Below are 24,000 nucleotides of genomic sequence, written 5' to 3' on the forward strand. Positions count from 1 at the left end.
AATCTGCTGTTACCTGATTCTCCCCAGCTGCCTTCCCCCTTTGTATAGCTCCCAAGGCTTCCTTTACTTCTTCCGGCGTTACTTGTGGGATTTCAAATTCTTCTAGACTATTTCCTCTTCCATTATCGTCGTGGGTGCCACTGGTACTGTACAAATCTCTATAGAACTCCTCAGCTACCTAACTATCTCATCCATATTAGTAATGATACTGCCGGCTTTATCTCTTGACACATACATCTGATTCTTGCCTATTCCTAGTTTCTTCTTCACTGCTTTTAGGCTTCCTCCGTTCCCGAGAGCATGTTCAATTCTATCCATATTATACTTCCTTATGTCAGCTGTCTTATGCTTGTTGATTAACTCCGAAAGTTCTGCCAGTTCTATTCTAGCTGTAGGGTTAGAGGCTTTCAACATTGGCATTTCTTGATCAGATCTTTCGTCTCCTGTGATAGCTTACTGGTATCCTGTCTAACGGAGTTACCACCGAATTGTATTGCACACTCCTTAATGATGCCCATAAGATTGTTGTTCATTGCTTCAACACTAAGGTCCTCTTCCCGAGTTAAAGCCGAATACCTGTTCTGTAGCTTGATCTGGAATTCCTCTATTTTCCCTCTTACCGCTAACTCATTGATCGGCTTCTTATGTACCAGTTTCTTCCGTTCCCTCCTCAGGTCTAGGCTAATTCGAGTTCTTACCATCCTGTGGTCACTGCAGCGCACCTTGCTGAGCACGTCCACATATTGTATGATGCCAGGGTTAGCGCAGAGTATGAAGTCTATTTCATTTCTAGTCTCGCCATTCGGGCTGCTCCACGTCCACTTTCAGCTATCCCGCTTGCGGAATAAGGTATTCATTATCCGCATATTATTCTGTTCTGCAAAGTCAACTAATAACTCTCCCCTGCTATTCCCACTGCCCCACTGCCTTGTCTCCAGCCTGCTTCTTGCCTACCTTGGCATTGAAGTCGCCCATCAGTACAGTGTATTTTGTTTTGACTTTACCCATCGCCAATTTGACGTCTTCATAGAAGCTTTAGACTTCTTAGGAGGCAGGGGCGTACACCTGCACGACCTTCAATTTGTACCTCTTATTAAGTTTCACAACAAGACCTGCTACCCTCTCGTTAATGCTATAGAATTCCTGTGTGTTACCAGCTATATTCTTATTAATGAGGAATCAGACTCCTATTTCTCGTCTCTCCGCAAAGCCCTGGTAGCACAGGACGTGCCCACTTTTTAGCACTGTATATGCTTCTTTTGTCCTCCTAACTTCACTGAGCCCTACTATATCCCATTTACTGCCCTCTAATTCCTCCAATAGCACTGCTAGACTCGTCTCACTAGATAACGTTCTAGCGTTAAACGTTGCCAGGTTCAGATTCCAATGGCAGCCTGTCCGGAGTTTAAAATACACTAAGTATTTTCGTTGGAAAAGGAACTAGTTGGTATTTTCGAATACTTGAAACTAACCAAACATTTTGCAACAACCTAATGTTAAAGTCTTGCTAGTGTTCTCTGTCTGCTAAACAAAATATTGCAAATTATCAGAAATGAAACAATGCCAAATGTTTTCAGAGTAATCCTCATACAAAATGGGTAATGCTCTGTTTTAAGCTCAGCAGCAAAAGCCGACATGACAACCATGATTTCTGCTTCTAGTCTGTCATTTAATGTTTTTCAAAGTCTACCCATGCAGCAGATTTATCTTTTATGCTACAACCAGTGGTGCTTTTCTTGCAACAGGCCCATTTACATTTGTTTATGGCATAAAAGTCCTTCAGAAGCTTTTTTTTCCCAATTTTTTTTAAATTTTTAGGCTACCATTTATTTAGCGTTTTTGGAAAGCTAGTTTGCAACCAGGCTCTAAATATGCTAGGAGGTTATTTGTGAAGTTTTTAAGTGACAATCAGGGATCCTATGTATAAAACTGATCCTTTGTCTCTGATAGTTAGCTGTCCTTTTGAACAAGTTAGAGTAAGCATGTCACCTAATTTTACCAAAATAAATAATCTTGCTGTAAACATATGTGTCTCTGTTTGACTAATTCATATTCCATTCAAGTTCGAAAAAGTTGATATTCACCCACCCCTACTAATTGCGTTTGTGTATTTAGAAAAATGAAACAACTTGAAAATTTGGGCTGATAAATGCAGATAAAGCATAGTAAACGGAGCCACAAGACCGTCCCAAGGTCAGACAAATCCATGTGCCAACCAACCTAGTCGCAGAGTTCCCTCTAGTAAATTTTGTTGGACACTCTATGGTACACACACAAAAGTCAATAGCATGCTATTTGTGTCGGTGACTGCTGTGCTCAACTTGTTCTCTGCGCCCTCACTATGTATTCATGTTTTGCATATAGATGCTCGCAATGCGCATTTTATGCCACTGATTCACTACTACGCTTCAGTGGTGATTATGCAAAAAAAGAGGTGAGGCGTGCAGACAGGACACAAGAGTAGAGAATTGGACAACACGAACGCCGACTGTCAACTGAAGGGAGCACTGAGGCAAAAAAAGAAAGAAGACACAAAACCCATCTGCGCATTTGCGCAGATGAGTTTTGTGTCTTCTTTCTTTTTTTGCCTCAGTGCTCCCTTCCGTTGACAGTCGGCGTTCGTGTTGTCCACTTCTCTACTCTTGTGTCCTGTCTGCACGCCTCACCTCTTTTTTTGCATAATGAACCCTTACCAACTAGCTCAGCTTTCTGTTGTTCAGTGGTGAACAGAAAAATTTCGGCAATGCAGTGAATAGGGCTTGTACATTCATACTATTGCAAAAAAAGCAAAAAGAAAAGATACAGAAACCACACTAATAACAAAAACCAAGCATAAACTATCATGAGTTTTATTCCTGTTCAAGGCATGCATATACCTACATATTGTTACACTGCACGGCAGAGCCGAAGAAGAGATTGATGAACTGTGGGCAGTGTGGAAAATGCCCGACTGCCTGTGATCTCGTTTCTAAGCCCCCTCAATCATCTTGTAAATAAACCCATCTCATCCGTAACAACTTTGGTGGATGGTGCTGGGAGATCGCTCTGGACAACCGCCTTCGACACACCCTGCGACGAAGCCACTGCTTGGTCGGACTACCGCCTGAAGACACGGAAATGAACAAACTACAAGCAACTGGTGGCAGCCATGACGCAAGCATGCAAGAAGACAGTGAGTGCCCAAGGCAAGTCATCTGCTGGATCCCTGAAAAAGGGCTGTGCACTTTTTCCGGCAAAGCTTATGAGGATGTCGACGACTGGCTGAAGTATTATCAAAGGGTAAACGGTCAAAATGGGTAGAACTCAATGGCGCAAATTTCTAACATTGCTTTCCTTCTCACCAGAACCGCACTTCTCCGTTTCAACAATAACAAGAGCACAATGACAACATGGGAAAGGTTCGTTGAGGAAATCAAGGGCTGCTTCGGGGACTCACTTTCAAAAAGAAAGAAAGCTGAGCACACGCTTTCACGAAGAGTACAGTTGCCAAGGTAAACATGCATAACTTATATTGAAGAAGTATTTAAACTGTGCAGAATTGTGAACATGGGCATGTCAGATGAAGATAAGGTTGGGCATCTGCTGAAGGACATGGCTGAAGATGTCTACAATTTTCCAATATCACAGAAAGATCTGCGTATTCTAACTGATCTAAGACATCACTGCTGTGCTTTTGAGGTGCTGAAGACGCGATGAGTATTCTCAAAACACCCCTAACACCCCTAACAAAGGCACACCGCAGGGATCGGTCATCTCACCCATCCTGTTCAATGTTGCCATGATTGGACTGGCCCAACAACTAGACCAAATTGACGGCGTACGCCACGCCATGTACGCCGACGATATCACTGTATGGGTCACCAAAGGCTCACTCAGGGAAAAGGAAGAAAGATTACAAGAAGCTGCGACATGCATAGAGGAATATGTCAAGGTCTAGTCTAGTCGGGTCTAGTCTAGTATAGTCGGGTCTAGTCTGCTCAACGGAGAAGTCCGAGCTCCTAAGAGTATGGCGAGGCAAGAAGAATCGCACAGTCCCAGAGGAAGTAAACATGAAGTTGAACATCCACCTCGAGGGACAGCCAATCCCGGAGAAGACGCTCATCAGGATATTAGGCATGTGGATACAATTGAACCAACGATGTACCCACACCCTAACACTACTTAAAACTGCAGCCAACCAAGTGGCCCGCATGATAACGCGGGTCTCGCGGAAAAGACACGGCATGAAGGAAGCAGACACACTCAAACTGGTCAGAAGCCTGGTGGTCAGTAGAGTGACGTACAGCCTCCCGTACTACCACTGTACGAAGCACGAAATGGAACAAGCGGACGCAATCCTGAGGAAAGCCCTCAAGACGGCGCTCCACCTACCGCAGTCAACATCGACCGACAAACTCCTGGCCCTGGGGCTACGCAACAGTCTCGAGGAGCTCCAAGAAGCGCAGATAATCGCGCAAATGCAAAGACTAAAGCTATCGGCAACGGGCAGAAGACTCCTGAGCAGATACGGCGGTGAAGCTACCATAAAGGAGACACAAAGCACGGAGACGATACCGGACGAATACAGAAACACCATCAAAGTAGCACCGATACCCAGCAATATGGACCCGAACCTACACATGGCACGAAGACAAGCAAGAGCAGAGTATGTACAAAGAACACTGGCAACTAGACACGACACAGTGTACGTAGACGCTGCTACCTACACTCAGGACAGAAACCACAAGAAAAGCAAAGTCGCAACGGTGATCAACTCGGACCTAAAAGAAATCACCAGCGCATCAATTCGGAACTGTACGGTAGTTGAGGCCGAAGAGGCAGCCGTGGCTCTTGAGGCAGCGGAGGGCTACCGATCCAACAGGTCCTTAACCATACTCACAGACTCACAAGCAGCATGCCGCAACTACCTAAACGGCAGAATCAGCCACAGCGCGCTTCGCATCCTCCGCTCAAGTGGCAAAACCGTCAACAACCAGGCCAAACACACGATAGTTTGGGTGCCGGGACATACCGACATTACGGGAAATCAGGAGGCCGATAGGATAGCTCGAGGGCACGCAACAAACCGAGCATCCAACAATCCCGACCCCGCTGAGGAACCCGAGCCGGTAGCCCAAAGCTATTCAGAGATACTAAACTACTACAGAGGCATCAGACGAAAATACCCGCCCCCTCACAAACAACTAAATAGAGAAGATGCCGTAGCATGGCGACAGCTACAAACGGGAACATTCTCGTGCCTAAACATGCTAAGCAAGATCTACCCCACGCAGTACGAGAGCAAGTGCCCATGGTGTGGAGACAAACCAACCCTATACCATACCACATGGGCTTGCCAGAAAACAGAAGGGCTAGCCATAATAAAAAACCCGAGTGCGGAACAGTGGGAGAGGATGCTATCCAGCGACATCCTGAAAGTCCAACAAGGACTAGTAAGGCGTGTACGTAGGGCAGCTACCCTCAGCGGAGCCCTGGACTAGGGGAACCGACCCTGGAGAGAAGATGGAAGACTCCATCTGAAGCCGCAAAAATCACTGCAAAATAGAGCAAATAAACGTTTTTAATCATCATCATCATCAAAATTTGGCACACTTCACAACGTGACCACGGTCGCAAATGTGGACATCTCCACCTCCCACAACATCGCCTCAGTACGTCAACTCGTTAAAGAAGAATTGGTGCACTTTCAAGCACAAGGTGGAGGAAGAGACGCAGGGCGGGAGTACCACCAATGCAAACTTGATGTATGCTGTCCTCAACAGCCAGTACTTTGCCAACTGCAAAGTATCAGCGAAAATTGGCCCTTGAATAATGAATGTGTTCGTGTCGACATGGCGGAGTTCCGGCATCCTTCGCATACCTTTGAATGCTGTCAGGCCACATCTTTAAGAATACAACTTTTCGGTCGCCTACAAGAGCAGTCGGTGTCATACCGATGCTGATTGCTTGTCTTGTCTCCTGTCACCACACTTCAATGCTAACGACGACGACTTTGATGACTATCTTGGCACCATTACCGAGTTTATCCTACACTGATACCCCTATTGGAGGCTGCCCGCACTTCAGGTCAGACCACGCTGTTCACACTGTGTGATGGCCTGCTTTAAAAAATAATTACTTGCTGATGAAGCTTCATTGCTCCTAGTCGTTCCTAAACAACTGTGCGATTCTTCGCGCCGTGCATGACGACATCACAGTGGGCCCACCTGGGCTTTGCTCACATGCTTCATCGATTACGCCAGTGCTTTTATTGGCTGGAGCTATGAAAGAGCACAAGACAGTACATTGCCAGTTGTCCAGATTGCCACTGTCATAAGAGGCCAGCGACGCCTACTGCAGGCTTTTTGCAACCAGTGAAACCACCTACTTCAACATTTGAAAAAGTTGGCATCGACTTGCTTGGCCCCTTTCCCAAGAGCTCTACCGGCCGTTGCTGGGTGTGTGTTGACTACTTGAAGCGCTATACTGAGACTGTGGCGCTTACCTCCACTACTGCCTCCAATGTGTTATGCTTTCTGCTTCATTCTGTCATCCTGCAACACGGTGTTCCACGTGTTGTTATATGTGACTGTGGACGGCAGTTCACCACCGACATAGTTGAAGACCTGCCACGCTTTTGCAGTTCTACTTATCACCATCCAACGCCATACTATCCACAAACAAACTGCCTCACCGAATGCATTAGTCGTACGCTTACCAACATGTTGTCACTGTACGTCTCAGCTGATCACAAGAATTGAGATACCGTGCTGCTCTTTGTCACGTACGCATACAATATAGCCAAGCACAAAGTAACTGGGTACTGGGTATGCGCCTTTCTATCTGTTGTATGCTCACAGCCCCCAAATTTTCTTGGACACTATTTTGCCATTCACACTGACCGAAGACACATCCATAGCACAGACATTGTGTCTGTGCAATTGTGTTTGCATGTTTCAACCAAGGCACGCTACGACGCCTGGCACATAGGCAATGACGTTTTACTGTGGACACCTCTATGGAAGAAGGGCTTGTATTGCAAGTTTATTTCAACATATAGAGGTCCATTCATGACACTGAACCGATTAATGACGTCCACTACGTCCATAGCAAAACTGACCTCCCATAATCGCCGGTCGCGGAACACACAAGTGGTTCACGTGGCCCGCCTGAAGTACTACCATCACAGGGCTTCCAAATCAAGCAGTAACAATCATGTGGTTCCCTAACTCGCTCGGCGAGCTTCATCAGCTCTGGAGGAAGATGTTACACTGCGTGGCAGAGGCGAAGAAGAAGAAATTGAAGAACTGCACATGGTGTAGCAAATGCCTGACTGTCTGCGATCTCGTCTCTACGCCCCCTCAATCATCTTGTAAATAAACCCATCTCATCCGTAAAAATATATATGAAGATAGGTGAGAGAAGCATGAAAGAGCATTAAAATAACAAGTTAAAAAAAAGAAGCAAGGAAACAATAAAAAATATGATAAAATAATGTGACAATGAAAAGACAAAACTTCAGGAGGCCAACACAGCAGCTTTATCTGCCCTCGCATGGATACACGAGCACATGCACCCTTCTTTCGCAGCAACCATCTCGACGTCGGTTCGTGGACACTCTACTTATACAACCATCTTTTTTTTGGTTTCCTATATTTAGTGCCCTTTAAATTTCACTAATTTGCACTAATGAGTACCTCTATCCTATCTAAATAAGCAGAGCATTCACACAGTTTTTGGTGTGCAGCCAAGTTGCTGACAGCTCTTGAAAAGGTGTCAAGCCTGCTCTATGCAGCACAGTTAAGCCTCGAGATAACAAATTTCAATATAACTTTTTTATAACTTCTTATTCAGAGAACACCATGTATTTCGAACCTGAATATAACAATGTGTGTCTATATGCAATTCCAATACATATGAAATTTCACTGCTGGCATGAAGGAATTCCGAGGCAATAAATGGAAGCTGCTGCGGATGCAGATGGTTGAATACTAGTTAATTACATGTCCTTGCTTGCAAATGCACCTCTCAAATCACACAACAGAGAGCAGCTTCCAAGGCGGAGCAGTGCATTCAGAGGTAGAGGTGAATTCACCTGGTCATGGCCCCCAAAATCTGGCGGTGTGTGCTGCAGCGTATCATGCATTCGCATCGAAGCATTCTACGTCACATATGGTTCTGTATTCTGAGCGCGCATTGCATCAGTGCCCAATTTAGCATTTTTGCTGTGGCCAATTATCCCTGTCTCAAGTGGCACCAACAGTGAAAAACATGAGTAGCGGTACTAGAATTAAACCCAACACTCTCTTGCCATCGTGCTTCGTATAAAGTCCAAGTGAGATAAGATTCTATTGCATTTCATGTGACATGTGCTGTGGATGCCATGTGCTGTGAGAGTGAGCTGAGAAGGATGGTGGTTTCATACATTCCATATTCAAATGCGTGCAAGGTGGAGGGGGCAGATAAGCATGCGTCTCCTCCTCTAGCCGGCCGTGGCTTCATGGCTGAGCGCATATGCAGTCTGACTGCCCTATTATGGTTGCAAAGATTAAGGGAGCCAAGATGGCTGGTCAGTTCATGTGCACAGTCTTCCCGCATGCCCACTGCTGGAGGTTGCAAATCTCAAGCTTCAGAGACACGTTTAAATAAGAGGCAGACGAAGCATTCACTTCCCACTCTTCATCATGCACTCTTCATCATGCCAGCATAGTGACGCGTGTTCGCAGTCATCTAGTGAGACCTGTTCATGTGTGCCTGTGCACATGTGACACACTGCTTGTCAATTTAATTAGTAAGCAAATGTTTACTGCAATTTATATGACCAATAAAACTACGAACCTTCATGTAATTGTTTATACTTTGCTATTGCTACTAAAACTTCGCCCCTTTCAGGTGAAACAGACTTTTTTACTTATTAACGTTAAACCTCGATATAATGAACTTCGATATTGACACGCGGACTTGTTTATCTTTTTTGGATGAGCGCCAACTGTGTTCGCCACCATCATCGTGCTTTAAGTGTAGCCTGTTTTTGTGGGCACAGGTTTGCCCAATAAAAGTTAGTTTCGTCATTCACAGTATTGCTACTGTGTTCTTTGCCATCACTCCTATGTGACAATATAATGAAATTCTCGATAAAACGAAGTATTTAACTTTTCTTAACCTTTTGTCAATAAAACACCGTGTATTTAAAACTTCAATATAATGAAGCGTGTTTGTATGCGATTTCAATATAACGAAATTTCACTGCCACCGCGAAATAATAGCGAGACAATAGCCGGAAACGGAAAATTCCGTGAATGCAGATGGTCAAAGGATTGAATTACAAGTGGCTGTTTGCAAACGCACCTCTCAATTCGCCCGCTATGCGACAAGAGCGACTACCGAAGTGGAGCCTCATCATGTTCCGCATAAGGTGCAAGTGCGATAAGACCCTATCGCGCCCCGTGCATTGTGTGCTTTAGGTGCGAGTGAAAGCGTGCCAGAGAGAGATGAGAAAGATGTTGGCTTCACGAGTGCCACCTTCCCACGTGATCAAGTGGGCAATTCTTCTCACACATCTAAAGTAGCGTCTCACTGCAGTTTCCTTAGTTTTCTTGTTGTTGGAGGAAAGAAACGCACATCTTCACCGCTTGAGGGCAGACATATTTCATGGCAAAAAGAAAGGGACACAGGAAACAACCACCTGTGCTATACTAGTGAGACACTCCGAAAATCAAAGGGACAGCCTACGAAAGGGTTTAGCTGCTGGAACTGCCCGCCTACGAATCTCCACTGGGTGTGGGCAGTTGCTACATGCTTGTCTGCTCTCAATTATGGCACCAGCCTACAGTGAATTGCTTTCTCAAATGCCTGTTTGATGCATGCTAGGGTGACGCCTCTTTTTATAACTGCCTAGTGACTTGCATCAAAGTGCAAAAGTTCCTTCTGTCCTTCCAAGGCCAGCACCTCTGACTATTGTCTAGCCTCAAGTTCAAATTAAGAGAGTGAAGCCTGCCTCCTCTTCATGCATAAATTACCGCCCTTTCTGTGCCTCGTATGCCGATGAATACTCTGGTATTCAAAGGAAAGAAACGTAAAAGATACAGCAAGCGCAGCATGCATAAGTGCCATGTTTCAGAGGGCACAAAAACAGGTGTCCACCTGTGAACAAGCAAACCAAGGGCAAACAAAGTTACCTAGCTGGCCTCCCAAGGTTCTCTGATCATTGCTACTTTTCTGTCTTGACACTTTCTTTTTAACTTATACTAACACTCTGTGACATGTTTCACACTTATCTCCTCACATTATATACATGTGCACCTTGAAATAAAACATTCTTTATATTAGTACAATTTACAAGCATGCAGCGATAAATCTGCTGCATGGGTAGACTTTGAAAAACACTAAATGACAGACTAGAAGCAGAAATCATGGTTGTCATGTCGGCTTTTGCTGCTGAGCTTAAAACAGAGCATTACCCATTTTGTATGAGGATTACTCTGAAAACATTTGGCATTGTTTCATTTCTGATAATTTGCAATACTTTGTTTAGCAGACAGAGAACACTAGCAAGACTTTAACATTAGGCTGTTGCAAAATGTTTGGTTAGTTTCAAGTATTCGAAAATACCAACTAGTTCCTTTTCCAACGAAAATACTTAGTGTATTTTAAACTCCGGACAGGCTGCCATTGGAATCTGAACCTGGCAACGTTTAACGCTAGAACGTTATCTAGTGAGGCGAGTCTAGCAGTGCTATTGGAGGAATTAGAGGGCAGTAAATGGGATATAATAGGGCTCAGTGAAGTTAGGAGGACAAAAGAAGCATATACAGTGCTAAAATGTGGGCACGTCCTGTGCTACCAGGGCTTCGCGGAGAGACGAGAAATAGGAGTCGGATTCCTCATTAATAAGAATATAGCTGGTAACATACAGGAATTCTATAGCATTAACGAGAGGGTAGCAGGTCTTGTTGTGAAACTTAATAAGAGTTACAAATTGAAGGTCGTGCAGGTGTACGCCACTGCCTCCTAAGAAGTCTAAAGCTTCTATGAAGACGTCAAATTGGCGATGGGTAAAGTCAAAACAAAATACACTGTACTGATGGGCGACTTCAATGCCAAGGTAGGCAAGAAGCAGGCTGGAGACAAGGCAGTGGGGGAATAGCAGGGGAGAGTTATTAGTTGACTTTGCAGAACAGAATAATATGCGGATAATGAATACCTTCTTCCGCAAGCGGGATAGCTGAAAGTGGACGTGGAGCAGCCCGAATGGCGAGACTAGAAATGAAATAGACTTCATACTCTGCGCTAACCCTGGCATCATACAAGATGTGGACGTGCTCAGCAAGGTGCGCTGCAGTGACCACAGGATGGTAAGAACTCGAATTAGCCTAGACCTGAGGAGGGAACGGAAGAAACTGGTACATAAGAAGCCGATCAATGAGTTAGCGGTAAGAGGGAAAATAGAGGAATTCCAGATCAAGCTACAGAACAGGTATTCGGCTTTAACTCAGGAAGAGGACCTTAGTGTTGAAGCAATGAACGACAATCTTGTGGGCATCATTACGGAGTGTGCAATGGATGTCGGTGGTAACTCCGTTAGACATGATACCAGTAAACTATGTAAACTATCGCAGGAGACGAAAGATCTGATCAAGAAATGCCAGTGTATGAAAGCCTCTAGCCCTACAGCTAGAATAGAACTGGCAGAACTTTCGAAGTTCATCAACAAGCGTAAGACAGCTGACATAAGGAAGTATAATATGGATAGAATTGAACATGCTCTCAGGAACGGAGGAAGCCTAAAAGCAGTGAAGAAGAAACTAGGAATTGGCAAGAATCAGATGTATGCGTTAAGAGACAAAGCCGGCAATATCATTACTAATATGGATGAGATAGTTCAAGTGGCTGAGGAGTCCTATAGAGATTTATACAGTACCAGTAGCACCCACGATGGTAATGGAAGAGAAAATAGTCTAGAGGAATTGGAAATCCCACAGGTAACGCCGGAAGAAGTAAAGAAAGCCTTGGGAGATATGCAAAGGGGGAAGGCAGCTGGGGAGGATCAGGTAACAGCAGATTTGTTGAAGGATGGTGGGCAGACTGTTCTAGAGAAACTGGCCACCCTGTATACGCAATGCCTCATGACCTCGAGCGTACCGGAATCTTGGAAGAATGCTAACATAATCCTAATCCATAAGAAAGGGGACACCAATGACTTGAAAAATTATAGACCGATCAGCTTACTGTCAGTTGCCTACAAACTATTTACTAAGGTAATCGCAAATAGAATCAGGAACACCTTAGACTTCTGTCAAGCAAAGGACCAGGCAGGATTCCGTAAAGGCAACTCAACAAGAGACCATATTCACACTATCAATCAGGTGATAGAGAAATGTGCAGAATATAACCAACCCTTATATATAGCTTTCATTGATTACGAGAAAGCGTTTGATTCTGTCGAAAGCTCAGCAGTCATGGAGGCATTACGGAACCAGGGTGTAGACGAGCCGTATGTAAAAATACTGAAAGATATCTATAGCGGCTCCACAGCCACCGTTGTCCTCCATAAAGAAAGCAACAAAATCCCAATAAAGAAAGGCGTCAGGCAGGGAGATACGATCTCTCTAATGCTATTCACAGCGTGTTCACAGGAGGTATTCAGAGACCTGGCTTGGGAAGAATTGGGGATAAAAGTTAATGGAGAACACCTCAGTAACTTGCGATTCGCTGATGATATTGCCTTGCTTCAGGGGACTAATTGCAATGCATGCTCACTGACCTGGAGAGGCAAAGCCGAAGAGTGGGTCTAAAAATTAATCTGCAGTAAACTAAAGTAATGTTTAACAGTCTCGGAAGAGAACAGCAATTTACAATAAGTAGCGAGGCACTGGAACAAGTAGTGACGGCGGATCTGGATCATGAGACTGAAATAATCAGAAGAATAAGAATGGGCTGGGCTGCGTTTGGCAGGCATTCTCAGATCATGAACAGCAGGTTGCCATTATCCCTCAAGAGAAAAGTGTATAATAGCTGTGTCTTACCAGTACTCACGTACGGGGCAGAAACCTGGAGGCTTACGAAAAGGGTTCTACTTCCATTGAGGATGACGCAACGAGCTATGCAAAGAAGAATGATAGGTGTAACGTTAAGGGATAAGAAAAGAGCAGATTGGCTGTGGGAACAAACGCGAGTTAATGACATTTTAGTTGAAACCAATAAAAAGAAATGGGGCATGGGCAGGACATGTAATGAGGAGGGAAGATAACCGATGGTCATTAAGGGTTACGGACTGGATTCCAAGGGAAGGGAAGCGTAGCAGGGGGCGGCAGAAAGTTAGGTGGGCGGATGAGATTAAGAAGTTTGCAGGGACGACATGGCCACAATTAGTACATGACCGGAGTTGTTGGAGAAGTATGGGAGAGGCCTTTGCCCTGCAGTGGGCGTAACCAGGCTGATGATGATGATGATGACAAGCATGTTTCCTATGTTTCTATGACGGACATTTACTTCGATTCACAACAGCCATGACCACTCACAATTGTGCGCACACCGAATTGGCACACATGCTGAATTCTGTCTTACCCTTGATGATGGTTTACATAAATCATGCAAGAACAGTACTCGCGAGTAACTCTGGTGCCATACGACAAAATTGAAAAAAAAAAAAAAAAAAATGAGCGAGCAGTCCAGGCATACTTGGTGCACAACACTTGATGACAACTTATTTGGCACCAAACTGCAACTTTAGTGCCTGACGCTCGACAAAGCATAGCTGATTAAGCCTAATGGCATAGGCAGTGTTGCCATGATGAAAATTCACAGCTGACCGATGTGGTAACGACCTGAAAGTCATCGGGGAATGTTTGCCATTAACATGTTCGTATGGGTGGCTCATCAGTGATCGGTTCTGTGATCACACGTACAGGCTGTATTGATGGATGTTGGAGCAGCATTAATTTCATTGCTGAGAGCCTTCCAGTGGCTAATCAGCTTGATCTTTGCACATGCTTTCATGCTGCTTTTGTTGTTGCTCTTTCCGAGCCACATTATAGTTTCGATCTGTCTTAAGCCTGTTTCACATGCAAGCGAAAATGCTCGCGAATCCTGCCGCCGCGCCGCAGAAATCTGTTTCGAGCGGCGGCACTAGCGGCGGGAGCGGCGAGGTTCGGGCAAGTTGGAATTTCATCGCAGCGGCAGAGCGGCAGCACCGCTTCCGAACGGCCCGCTTCGACACGTGACCTGTGGAGGACTAGTGCGGGAAAGCCTGCGCATAGGACGATGTTTATTTACTTGCTACACGCGGTACGGGCAACATGCCCAGAGAGCTTTTCAACGAATTTTTAATTGCTAAGCGCAGGATATGTGTTCATAAAATAAAAATTTGAGAGGCAGGGACAGAGCAATGCTTATGTTGGTAGTCGCAAACTACCGAAACTGGCTGAAAGTCCTGTGTTTTTACCAGCAACATTGCTATTCGCTGCGGCGGAAAACGCGCGGCGGCAATTCATGTGAAACGAAACCTCGCGAAAAGCTTCGCAGTGCCGCGCCGCTGTTCGCTCCATTCGCTCAATCGCTTGCATGTGAAACAGGCTTTATAGATATGGATGAACCTTGTACCGACAGAGGCAATCCTGGCTGATGTGGCGCCGTTCTGAGAATTGCAGCATTTTGGCACTGCCTTTGCGATCAATGCATTTTGCCGACATCGGGGAGTGCATGCGGTAAGGCGCAAGCGTCTACGATGTGCTCGGAACTCCTTATGCGCTGAAAACAAGCAACTGAGGCACTCGCTTACACGGCATCAAGCACGCGGTGCACATGACTTGTGGCCCTGGGCGGGTCTATACAATGAATGTACTAAAAATTAAATTATGGGGTTTTAACTGCCAAAACCACAATCTGATCATGAGGCATGCCGTAGTGGGGTACTCAAGAAATTTGGACCACCTGGCGTTCTTTAACTTGCACCTAAATCTACATACATGGTTGTTTTCACATTTCCCCCCCATTGAAGTGCAGCTGCCGCAGCCGGGATTCGATCCTGCAACCTCGTGCTTAGCAGCTCAACATTATAACCACTAAGCAGCCAGGATGCGCACACTGAATATACCAAATACTCTGAAAACCAAACAGTATATATTTGATTCACGAATAGAATTATTCCAACGTTCACTATTCGATTTGATTAGTTGATATTCAAGTATTTGAACAACCCTATTTTGTTGTCATCGAGCGAGACCTGCTCATGTTTAGTGCAATTTATAGACCAGACTTTTTATAGCCTCACAGTGAGTGTGTCAGCCTCGCCGCTACCCTCGACACCAGGTGCTGCGTTCTGTTGGGCACTGCAGGAGACGGGAGAAAATGGCTGTGGTGTTTTTAGACATGTTCTTACTAAGTCTGCTCATAGTGACTTTAAACAGAAAAATACTTTAGGCCCGGCAAGTTTGCTCGGGTGGCTATCAGTATCAGGGTGGCTATCAGTGTCGCATTGAAACTGCAGTTTAGACACCAAAGAAAGGTGAGCAGAAGGTGATTGGGACATCTGCTGACTTCGTAACTAGCACAGCAATTGTTCTGTTATGGCATTACGCATTATGTTATGGTTCTGTTATGGCTGTTATGTACGAAACTGGGCGGTTTCCGTGTCCATGTTTTTCATGCACTTGAATCGGTCACATTCGAGTACTCATGATTGCAAAGAGAGAAAGCAGCATAAGACTGGCTCGCACATTAGCCAGGCTATGCATGCATCAATGTCTCATGAGATTTTTTTTTCTTTCGCACAATGTCGAGGTGCTTGAATTGGTATAATTCTGTGATGCTCCCATTTGGCTACATGAAAAGCATGTTCAGTTAGTCCTAACAAAGGCAGTGAGTCTTTCAGCGATGTCATACATGGATATGTAAATTACTGCGCGTTCTCTATATTGGCTGCAACAGAAAGAAAAAATAAACCTGTAACTGGCAGCACACGCAATATAATATGTAATGCTTCTCTACCTTGTGCACACTGCACTGGCCCACTAATTGATATACAGAGCATGCTGCCTACGTTGGCTTCGTGTCTATGCCTAACGTAGATATGCAGGCACTAAGCTTTTTCTGCGACTACATGCAGTGTGCAGAAACAAAAAGTTGCTTTGTCGCAATCATCTCAATTGTGGCATGCAAGAGCATGCCACGATTAAGATGACAAAATACAGCACAAGGTATGGCGCATGGCACAAACATGTTACTAGTGTATAGTCCAAGAGGGACTATACACTAGTCCCTCTTGGACACCTCCTGGACAAGGCCAGAAAAGCATGTATTGTAAATATACAGATCTCATAGAAAAAAAAAAGGTTGGCCAACTGCACAACGGTGCAACTGTGGTGCAAGATCTGCGCGGTGCTCTCACTAAATCATCTACATGGTATAATTCTCTCATCCGACATGCGATCGCATTCAAGAAGACACCCTAACTGGCTGCCAGACGACAAAGCAGCTGCAGTGCCTTCGGAACCTGCCACTGGAGGCGACTGCAAACTCCTTGTGGCCTGTTGTCGCCCATGCCGTTCCTGCAGTCCCCAGGCAGTCCTAATGCCCATCATCATCATTATAATAAAAACATGGCAGCCCCCTACAGGCGCAGAATTTTCTGTTTGTATGGCCAATAGAACTATAAAGCTTCATTAGATGTCTAATACTTTGCTATTGTTATCGACGGTTCACTTTTCGGGTGAAACTGCAATTCATTTTACTCATAGATCCAATACTAGAAACAATGCATACGGTTACTTAAATTTCAAATGCCATACCGGAGCTTGCTTGATTTCTCAGACATATGTGTAATGCCGCAAATCTACAACGTGGCACCGCGAGCTATTGGGTTTGCACGCATCACCTCGATTTCATATGATTTTAAACTGAAGATTTTTTTGTGGCATCCAACAGGTTTTGATGCAGCATTGGTTGGACTGTGTAAAAATGTGTCCACTCATAACATCGTCCCACAGCAGGCAACACTATCAGCCGCAGTAGCAGAGTGGATGCAAAAGTTTTGCAGGCTTAGTTTCCTACCGCCGACGTGAAGATATCGTTGACATGTTTTGTTGACAGCAAAATGAAGTTCTTTTGTCACTGAAATTAGTTTTTTATGATCGCCCAATATTCTGTAAATATTTACGGCCATTCAGTGAAAGACAAATCAGTCAGTGACTGAATTACTTGCATATAAGGTGAAATTTCAATATAACAATATTTTAATACAACAAAATAAAGTGTCAATTTTACTAACTTGGTTATATCGAGGTGTAACTGTGCTTCATTATATATAATGTGTGGTCGTTATTTTGAGATTTGATTACACTATAGTGCAAATGCTCATATTAAAAAATTTTTCTTGCATTGCAAGAGACAGCTGTTTGGCACGCTTTTGTTATTAAGCACTAATCCGTTACGATAGAACATAGGTTGCACGACAAGTCCCGAGAAAGACCTCCACTTCCTGGCACAGCCCCCCTTCTCACGGCCTGACCAAAATTGAAATTAGGTTGTGTAGTTTAACTTGCTGAAACAGCATAGTGGGTTACGCAACATAGTGGAGCACACTGAAATAATTTTGACTACCTGCGGTTCATAGCATGTGCCCGAGCGTGTTTGCGTAACACCCCCCCCCCCCCCCGCCCCACCACCAGCTGAGAGTAGAACCCGTCTCTCAACAGCCACCCGGTGACCAAAAGTGCGCCTACCCTGGCTCACTGAGGCTGCCCACAGCTGCCACACGGTGGAGCCCTGCAAAGAAGGAGCGGGTTCAGTGACCCAACCCAGCAGCTGGGCACACTCCTCACCGGTTTCCAGGTCCCAGTGGAGTAGCACTGTAGATGTGTAATAGGAACCCTTCCCACCAGCAGGGAGATCAGTGAGCACGGGGAGACTGCGGCAGAAAGGCTACACATCTTAAAGAGCAGTGGTACACAAAATGCGCGCATTACAACAACAGCACCTCCATACCATGCCAATGCAGTCAACATTCTCAACATAATTATAGAATGTGCGTCGTGATAGATTGGTGGTGGCAATGATGGTACACTCCTTTATAAAATCTGATAAAAAAGAAAGTTGCTTGATTCGCTAAAGCCAATGGTAATAAAGCCACACTGTATGTTTTTGGCAAAGACTCCCATGCACCAATGCACAAATTGGCAAAGTGGTTGGTCACAGCTAGGGCCACCAGCAAACCTTTGCAACAACTGTCGAGTTGCTCGAGAATCACACATTATCAAATCAAGTGGAAACACAGAAGACAACATGTGGTTCATCGAAAGTTTTCCAACAGAGACGACAATGGACATTAAGTTCAAGTATAAATTTCCATTATATGAAAGAAAGTTCTGCAGGTTTCATTTCTTTTCCTTACTGCAAAAATTGGGCGCAACTATATTTTTTTCTTGTTATAAGAATCGGGCTCACGTTACATCTTGGTGCTAGATTACGTGCGCATTATATTTGGTGCAGATCAGAGCCAGTAAATACTTGCCCTTCGGTCAAACAGACCACCGTCCTTCTCTTTCAGAGCTTTAGTCTCACCACACAAGGCTCAGCATGCTTCATTGCCTCATGGTAAATGGCTTGGAAGTCCCCAAAGCAACAAAAGCCATTTTTGTGGCCTTGCACACAAATATAGACAAAAGCAATCAAATGTGGGCAACTACTAAGCTGTTGCTCAACTAGTGTATAGTAGACTTCCGTTAATTTGATTTTTCAATTAATTCGCTCCTAACCACAGGTCCCAGCTGGCGTCCATGCATTTCTATGGGTTCAAACTTTTTCATTATTTGGACCACAAAATTGGCCTTTGCCAGATAATTTGAACTTGGCCAGCCAGCACATACGTGCCGGATCCCTATGGTGACCCCTTCAGCGGGAGCGTCTTCAGTGAGAGCTTAGGGGACAGTGAACACCATCTCCCACCGAAAATGCAGCCTGCCCTAGGAAGATTTTCAAGCAATAACCGCAGCTCACAATGTTCGGCTACACTGTTTACCCAATTCCAGTGCGCAACTTTTTTTAAAGGAAAATTGAGCCAAATATGCAATCGAATACGAAACTAAAACCAACATATTCATATGTTGTTTTTTTTTACCACAGAAGACTGGTGTATTGCGGCGCAGCTGACTTTCAGAAACTGGTCGCTATTGTGCAACACATATTACTCATTTTTCTTGCGCAATGATTGGGTGTGTGTTAGATTTCCAGTTTGTTTAGGAGCTTTAATGCCATTTATACATCACTTTTCTTAGACACATATAATGTGGTTGTGCGTTTGTTTCGGGGGCATGTTAAAATTGGGGGCAAATACTGCCACATGAATCAGTGGTGTGTATGGGCACTTTTTCTGCATTGTGTTTAATCTTACTCACCGAATAATTTGGTCAATTACGTTGGCCTCATCAGGGTCGAATTAACAAAAGTCGAGTATACCGGATTTGTACATGGCATTAAGCGTGCATAATGCCCCTTTGGAGAGTAGTGTCATGTGCGCTTCTATTTCGAAAACAGCAGCAAACAGCATATCTATGCTAGCACTGTCAACTTGGTGTTCCTGTGGTTCAGATAATTATCAATGTCAGGAATGCTCCCCATGCAGTGTACAGCGAACTTAAATGAATTGATAGAACAAATTCATCCAGACAACAACAGCCTTGCCTTGTGAAGTAACTCCGACTTTCTGTCATCTTTCCGCATACTTTATGCCCTGTCATGCCGGATGGTTATGGCGCAAGATTCGGCAGTTGGCCATATAACCGCAGTGTTGCGCAGACGCATACAGGTGCCTATGAATGCACAATGCTTACAGAATGAACAGGTGCCAAGAACAGCAAGTCTTTGGCAATATGCAGCCATAAAAAGGCATACACAGGCAATTGTTATTTAAGTGGAATGCAATGTCTCAAAGCAAGGCTAAAACATATGCCACAGGGGCTCTGGATTAGTAAGAGAAAGCTTCGCATCAGGGCCATTTCCCTATTCAAGTACAGACATGACAAATGCAGAAATGTGCTCATTAGATAACCACTCAGCCAAATTCAATGAAATTTGTCGCATTTTAGAGAGAAACCCACATTCTATAAAGTGCAGCTATCATAATTCTTATTTAGGGCCTCATGGCTTTTTGTAAAAAAATTACAAAAGAAGCACAAACTCTGCACTTCCACCTCTGCACCAAAGACAGATATCGCAGTTATGTAAGCTGCACCTGTTACGAGCATCTGAAACAGACAAATGTGATAGAAGTTTAGAGCTTGCATGACATTGCTACAACATTTATGAGCATTTCGCAAGAGTCCTACTTGAAAATCTAAGTGTAGTATATTTCAGAACCAATGTTCTCTGATTAGATGTCTCAACAGGTGCAGCTTGCAGAATTGTGATACTGTTTTTATCTCAGAGTCTCACACTTGTAAACTTGATATCTTAGTTTGTTAAAATTTTACAATATTCTATCTTTTTTGAAAAAAAAAAAAATTGATGGCCTAAGCAAGAAGTCTGCTTCCTACAGGTGGTAAATGTTAAACTTTTCTTCTGAACGAAACAAAGCTTACTGAATTTGGTACCATGGCTACTGAGCAAAACAATCTCTCCATTCCTGTGTATTTAGATAAAGGTAAAGCTTCCTCTTAATGTTGCCCATCAAGCAATAAATTCACATGCAAAAATACACCACACTCACACATGAGTTGCACAAATGCAAAGAACATAGTTTTGCAAGTCAATTAAGTCAGATCATGAAAACTGGGTGCATCACAGATGAAAGCATGTTAGAATTGAGTCTGTCACGTGAAGTGTGGAGCCTCTGTCTTCACTGGCCTGCACGTGAGAGTGCTCGAGTTGTGCCACAATTGTGCACCCCATTGCCACGCAGTTCACTTTGAGAGCCATGAGAAGACTGACACCAAGGGTGCAGCACACAAGGCGACATCCTGCGCTGTGGTTGACAAGGGCAGCCCCGCCTGTCGAGTCATCTCCGACCTTGGTGTTGGCCTAGTGGCGCATCTATCATGAGCACTACTTGATTTGATGAAGAAAAGAGCAATTCAGTTAGGCCTCATTATCATGGCATATGAGCTACATTCACTGTCTGGAAGGCAGGTCAGAAGAGTGCATTTGGACAAAACTACAGTCCAACCTCAATATTATTATTAAGTTGTACTTGCAGTGAAAAACTGCATTAAATCGTTCATTTAGTTAATTCGAGGTTTTAGAGCTTCAGCATTAAAAACAACTTCACAAATTCCTGGTAGATAGTATCTTGTTCGTAAGCACTTATTAACAAATCGCAAGAAGGTTGGGCCATAATAGCACGGTTATGAGTGCCAGTGCAGATTCCGCCGAGAGCAATGCCTTGATGCACGCCGTCCGAGATTTGCTTGTGCTGTGTCGAATGGCACCATGGCTGACCACGCTTAGTGCCAACAGCCAACGCCCACAAATTAAAAATCAAATGTGTAAAAAGATACAGATACTCATCCTGAGCAAAAAAATAAAAAGAAGGAAAGAACAAAAAAAGAAAAGTCGCAGTTTCGCCAGAAAGGCGGAGTATTAATGGCAATAGAGAGACAACCACACGAAATAAGGTTTATAGTTTTATTGGTGTCACATGCACTCAGGCAAACATTTAGAGACCCCATTCGATGACCACGAACTCAGAATACGAGCAAGCGCTTCACACCGTGTCTTGAAACTTGCAATGAAGCGACTGCCAACACTAGATGTGCGGGAACCATAGCGTGCTGTCCCTTCCCACCCCCCTTGCGCAGAATGAATCATCGGCTCTCGTGTTTTTCCAAGCACTGTGAGCTGCTGTGCAACCTGTGGCCTCTGCAAGTTGTTTATCAACATGACAAATGGCGCAGTGGTGTTTCTTGCCTACCGCATTCCAACGTGTGTGCTTTGATGGTGGTTTTACCGCTCAAACTTTTCATGCAGAAGGACACTTGAAAAAAACTGCTGCCTCGGCCGACAATCTTAGAACTTTTTGCTGGATTTACTAGCCATACGGGCTCGAAGTACCATGCTTGAGATGCCCGAAAACTTTGTTAAATCAAAATTGGGTCGCAAAATTATTTGTTATATAGAGAAAAAAATCCACGGTTTTCAAAGCAACTAAGATTGAGAAAAGAAAATTGTTTGCTTCATCGCAAATTTTGTTAAATCGAGGTTTGTTATATCGAGGTTTGACTGTATTTACTTCTTTATTTTGTCAAATGCCCTGGAAGAGGGTATTACATGAGGTGTGGGCAAAATTACTTGAGATGATCAATGGTGAGCTTGAATTCCATGTTTACGATGCAATCTCTGGCATTGACGGGTATAATGCGTTCCAGTCTCATGCTGTTTGGATGAAGAACAAAATGAAGAGCGACAAGAAGCATGCTGGCATTCGGTAAACAGCTTGATGATGATTTATGCACTTAGAGCTGCAATGAGAGACAATTAAGTACCACGGGAAGTATGACAGAGCTCGTGGTAAAGGCGAGAGACCTTGTGTGTTGACATATAAGTAAATGACATGAAAGAAGAAAAACTTTAAAACAGCAATTCTGTTAGGCTAGATCATCGCATCACATGACCTAAACAGTGCGTAGTGATAGCGTAGTGTGGGCGACACTATCAGGAAAAGCGCCGGCAGTGCGGAGCGAATGCTTCGTTTTTCTCTCACTCCAACGGGTCAACGAAACTCGAGATTACACAACTTCCAATACTAAACACGCGGTAACATGCTTACATGGTGCCACGGTATGCATATGCAGCAGATAACCTCTAAAAGCGGAGTGTGCACCTGCATATGTGCTCAGCTGCGCTTACGGCCATGCACGGCCGAGTCGCGCAACCAGAGAAGACAACACAAGCACCATGACACGTGCACCAATTGAACAAAGAGGCTTCTGTGCTAATAAGACTCCAGAGTGAGGACTGTATCTCGACTAGCACACATCACTCTGACTGCCACTGCAAAGTTTCACCTTGCCCAAGGCAATCAAAACACGGGGCGGTAGTGCAGTGAAATCTCAACATAATAAACTTCAGGGGACCGTGACAAACTGTTCTTTATTTGAGAGGTCATTATATTGAAAGCCCCCAAATTAAACATTTTGCCCATCAACCTATCAGTTTATCAGTTCTCACAGTATGAGCTATCAACGAAAACGGCACTGTTGGCTCTTGGCCTGCGCTGTTACTATTTTCCACAGATTCAGCCACCCCGCACCCTTGTACATGGAGTGGCTGCATAAAAGAAAGCGGAGCCTGAGAAAACCAACGACAAAGAAAAAGCTTCATGTCGTTTATAAAGTGTAATGTTTCTTTTTGCTTGTTTGTTTGTTTTTCACATTCCTTGCTATGGACAATGCAACTGTCTCACTCAAAGTGGACACCTAAACTATTCCAAAGTGCAAGTACATGTAAAGTACACCGTCCGAAAAGTGCAACCACGTGGCATCCCCGCGAGCATAGAGGTAACATTTCTCTGTGCACATAGCTGGTACGGCTGCAGAAATAAAGAGGCGTGCACAGAAAGAAGGGAGAAAAAAAGGGCGAAAGAAGGAAGGCGTTGCGTTGCTAGGCGACACTTGTCTAGGTGAAGCATGCTTTGTGGCTAGAGCGTACTAGAATATGGATATCATACTGACCGCAAATAAAGACGGGGACAGCAATAAAGACGGGGACCTGTCTTTATTTGCGGTCAATACAACTAGGCCAAACTGAAGTTCTTCTGTAGAATATGAAAGAGTGGGTAAACTGGCCAGCATGATGCATGCTTTCCTGTAAATCCAAAAACATTGGTGACACTATGATTGAACAACATATTCCCGTGCTGACGCTTATGACGATAGTGGAAAATGTTCTCGAATTATGTGGTCCAATCGACCAGGTAACATAACCTGTGGGTCACCATATGTCACTGCAGACCCCACAGCCACAATTACCCCTGGGAACAGAGACGCCAGCCTGCTGCACCCACTGCAGCGCACGCCTCCCTAATACAGTGAA

At 44.4% G+C, this 24,000-nt stretch overlaps 1 protein-coding gene across 10 annotated transcripts in view; it reads right to left on the bottom strand.

The window, feature by feature from the left end:
- LOC142566780 (uncharacterized) overlaps positions 1–24,000 on the bottom strand; it is a 217,358-nt gene that overhangs the window by 17,714 nt on the left and 175,644 nt on the right. For all 10 annotated transcript variants that reach the window (XR_012825127.1, XR_012825128.1, XM_075677667.1 and 7 more), the window contains exons 9-10: positions 17,799–17,884; positions 17,700–17,742 (exon numbers count right to left, since the gene is read on the bottom strand). Coding sequence is in view for 8 of the 10 variants with exons in the window: in XM_075677667.1 (XP_075533782.1) it covers positions 17,700–17,742; positions 17,799–17,884 (129 nt within the window). In the remaining 2 variants the exon portion in view is untranslated. The remainder of the gene's footprint in view (positions 1–17,699; positions 17,743–17,798; positions 17,885–24,000) is intronic.

The sequence above is a fragment of the Dermacentor variabilis genome, unplaced genomic scaffold (assembly GCF_050947875.1).
Source record: "Dermacentor variabilis isolate Ectoservices unplaced genomic scaffold, ASM5094787v1 scaffold_13, whole genome shotgun sequence".
Classification (NCBI taxonomy): domain Eukaryota; kingdom Metazoa; phylum Arthropoda; class Arachnida; order Ixodida; family Ixodidae; genus Dermacentor; species Dermacentor variabilis.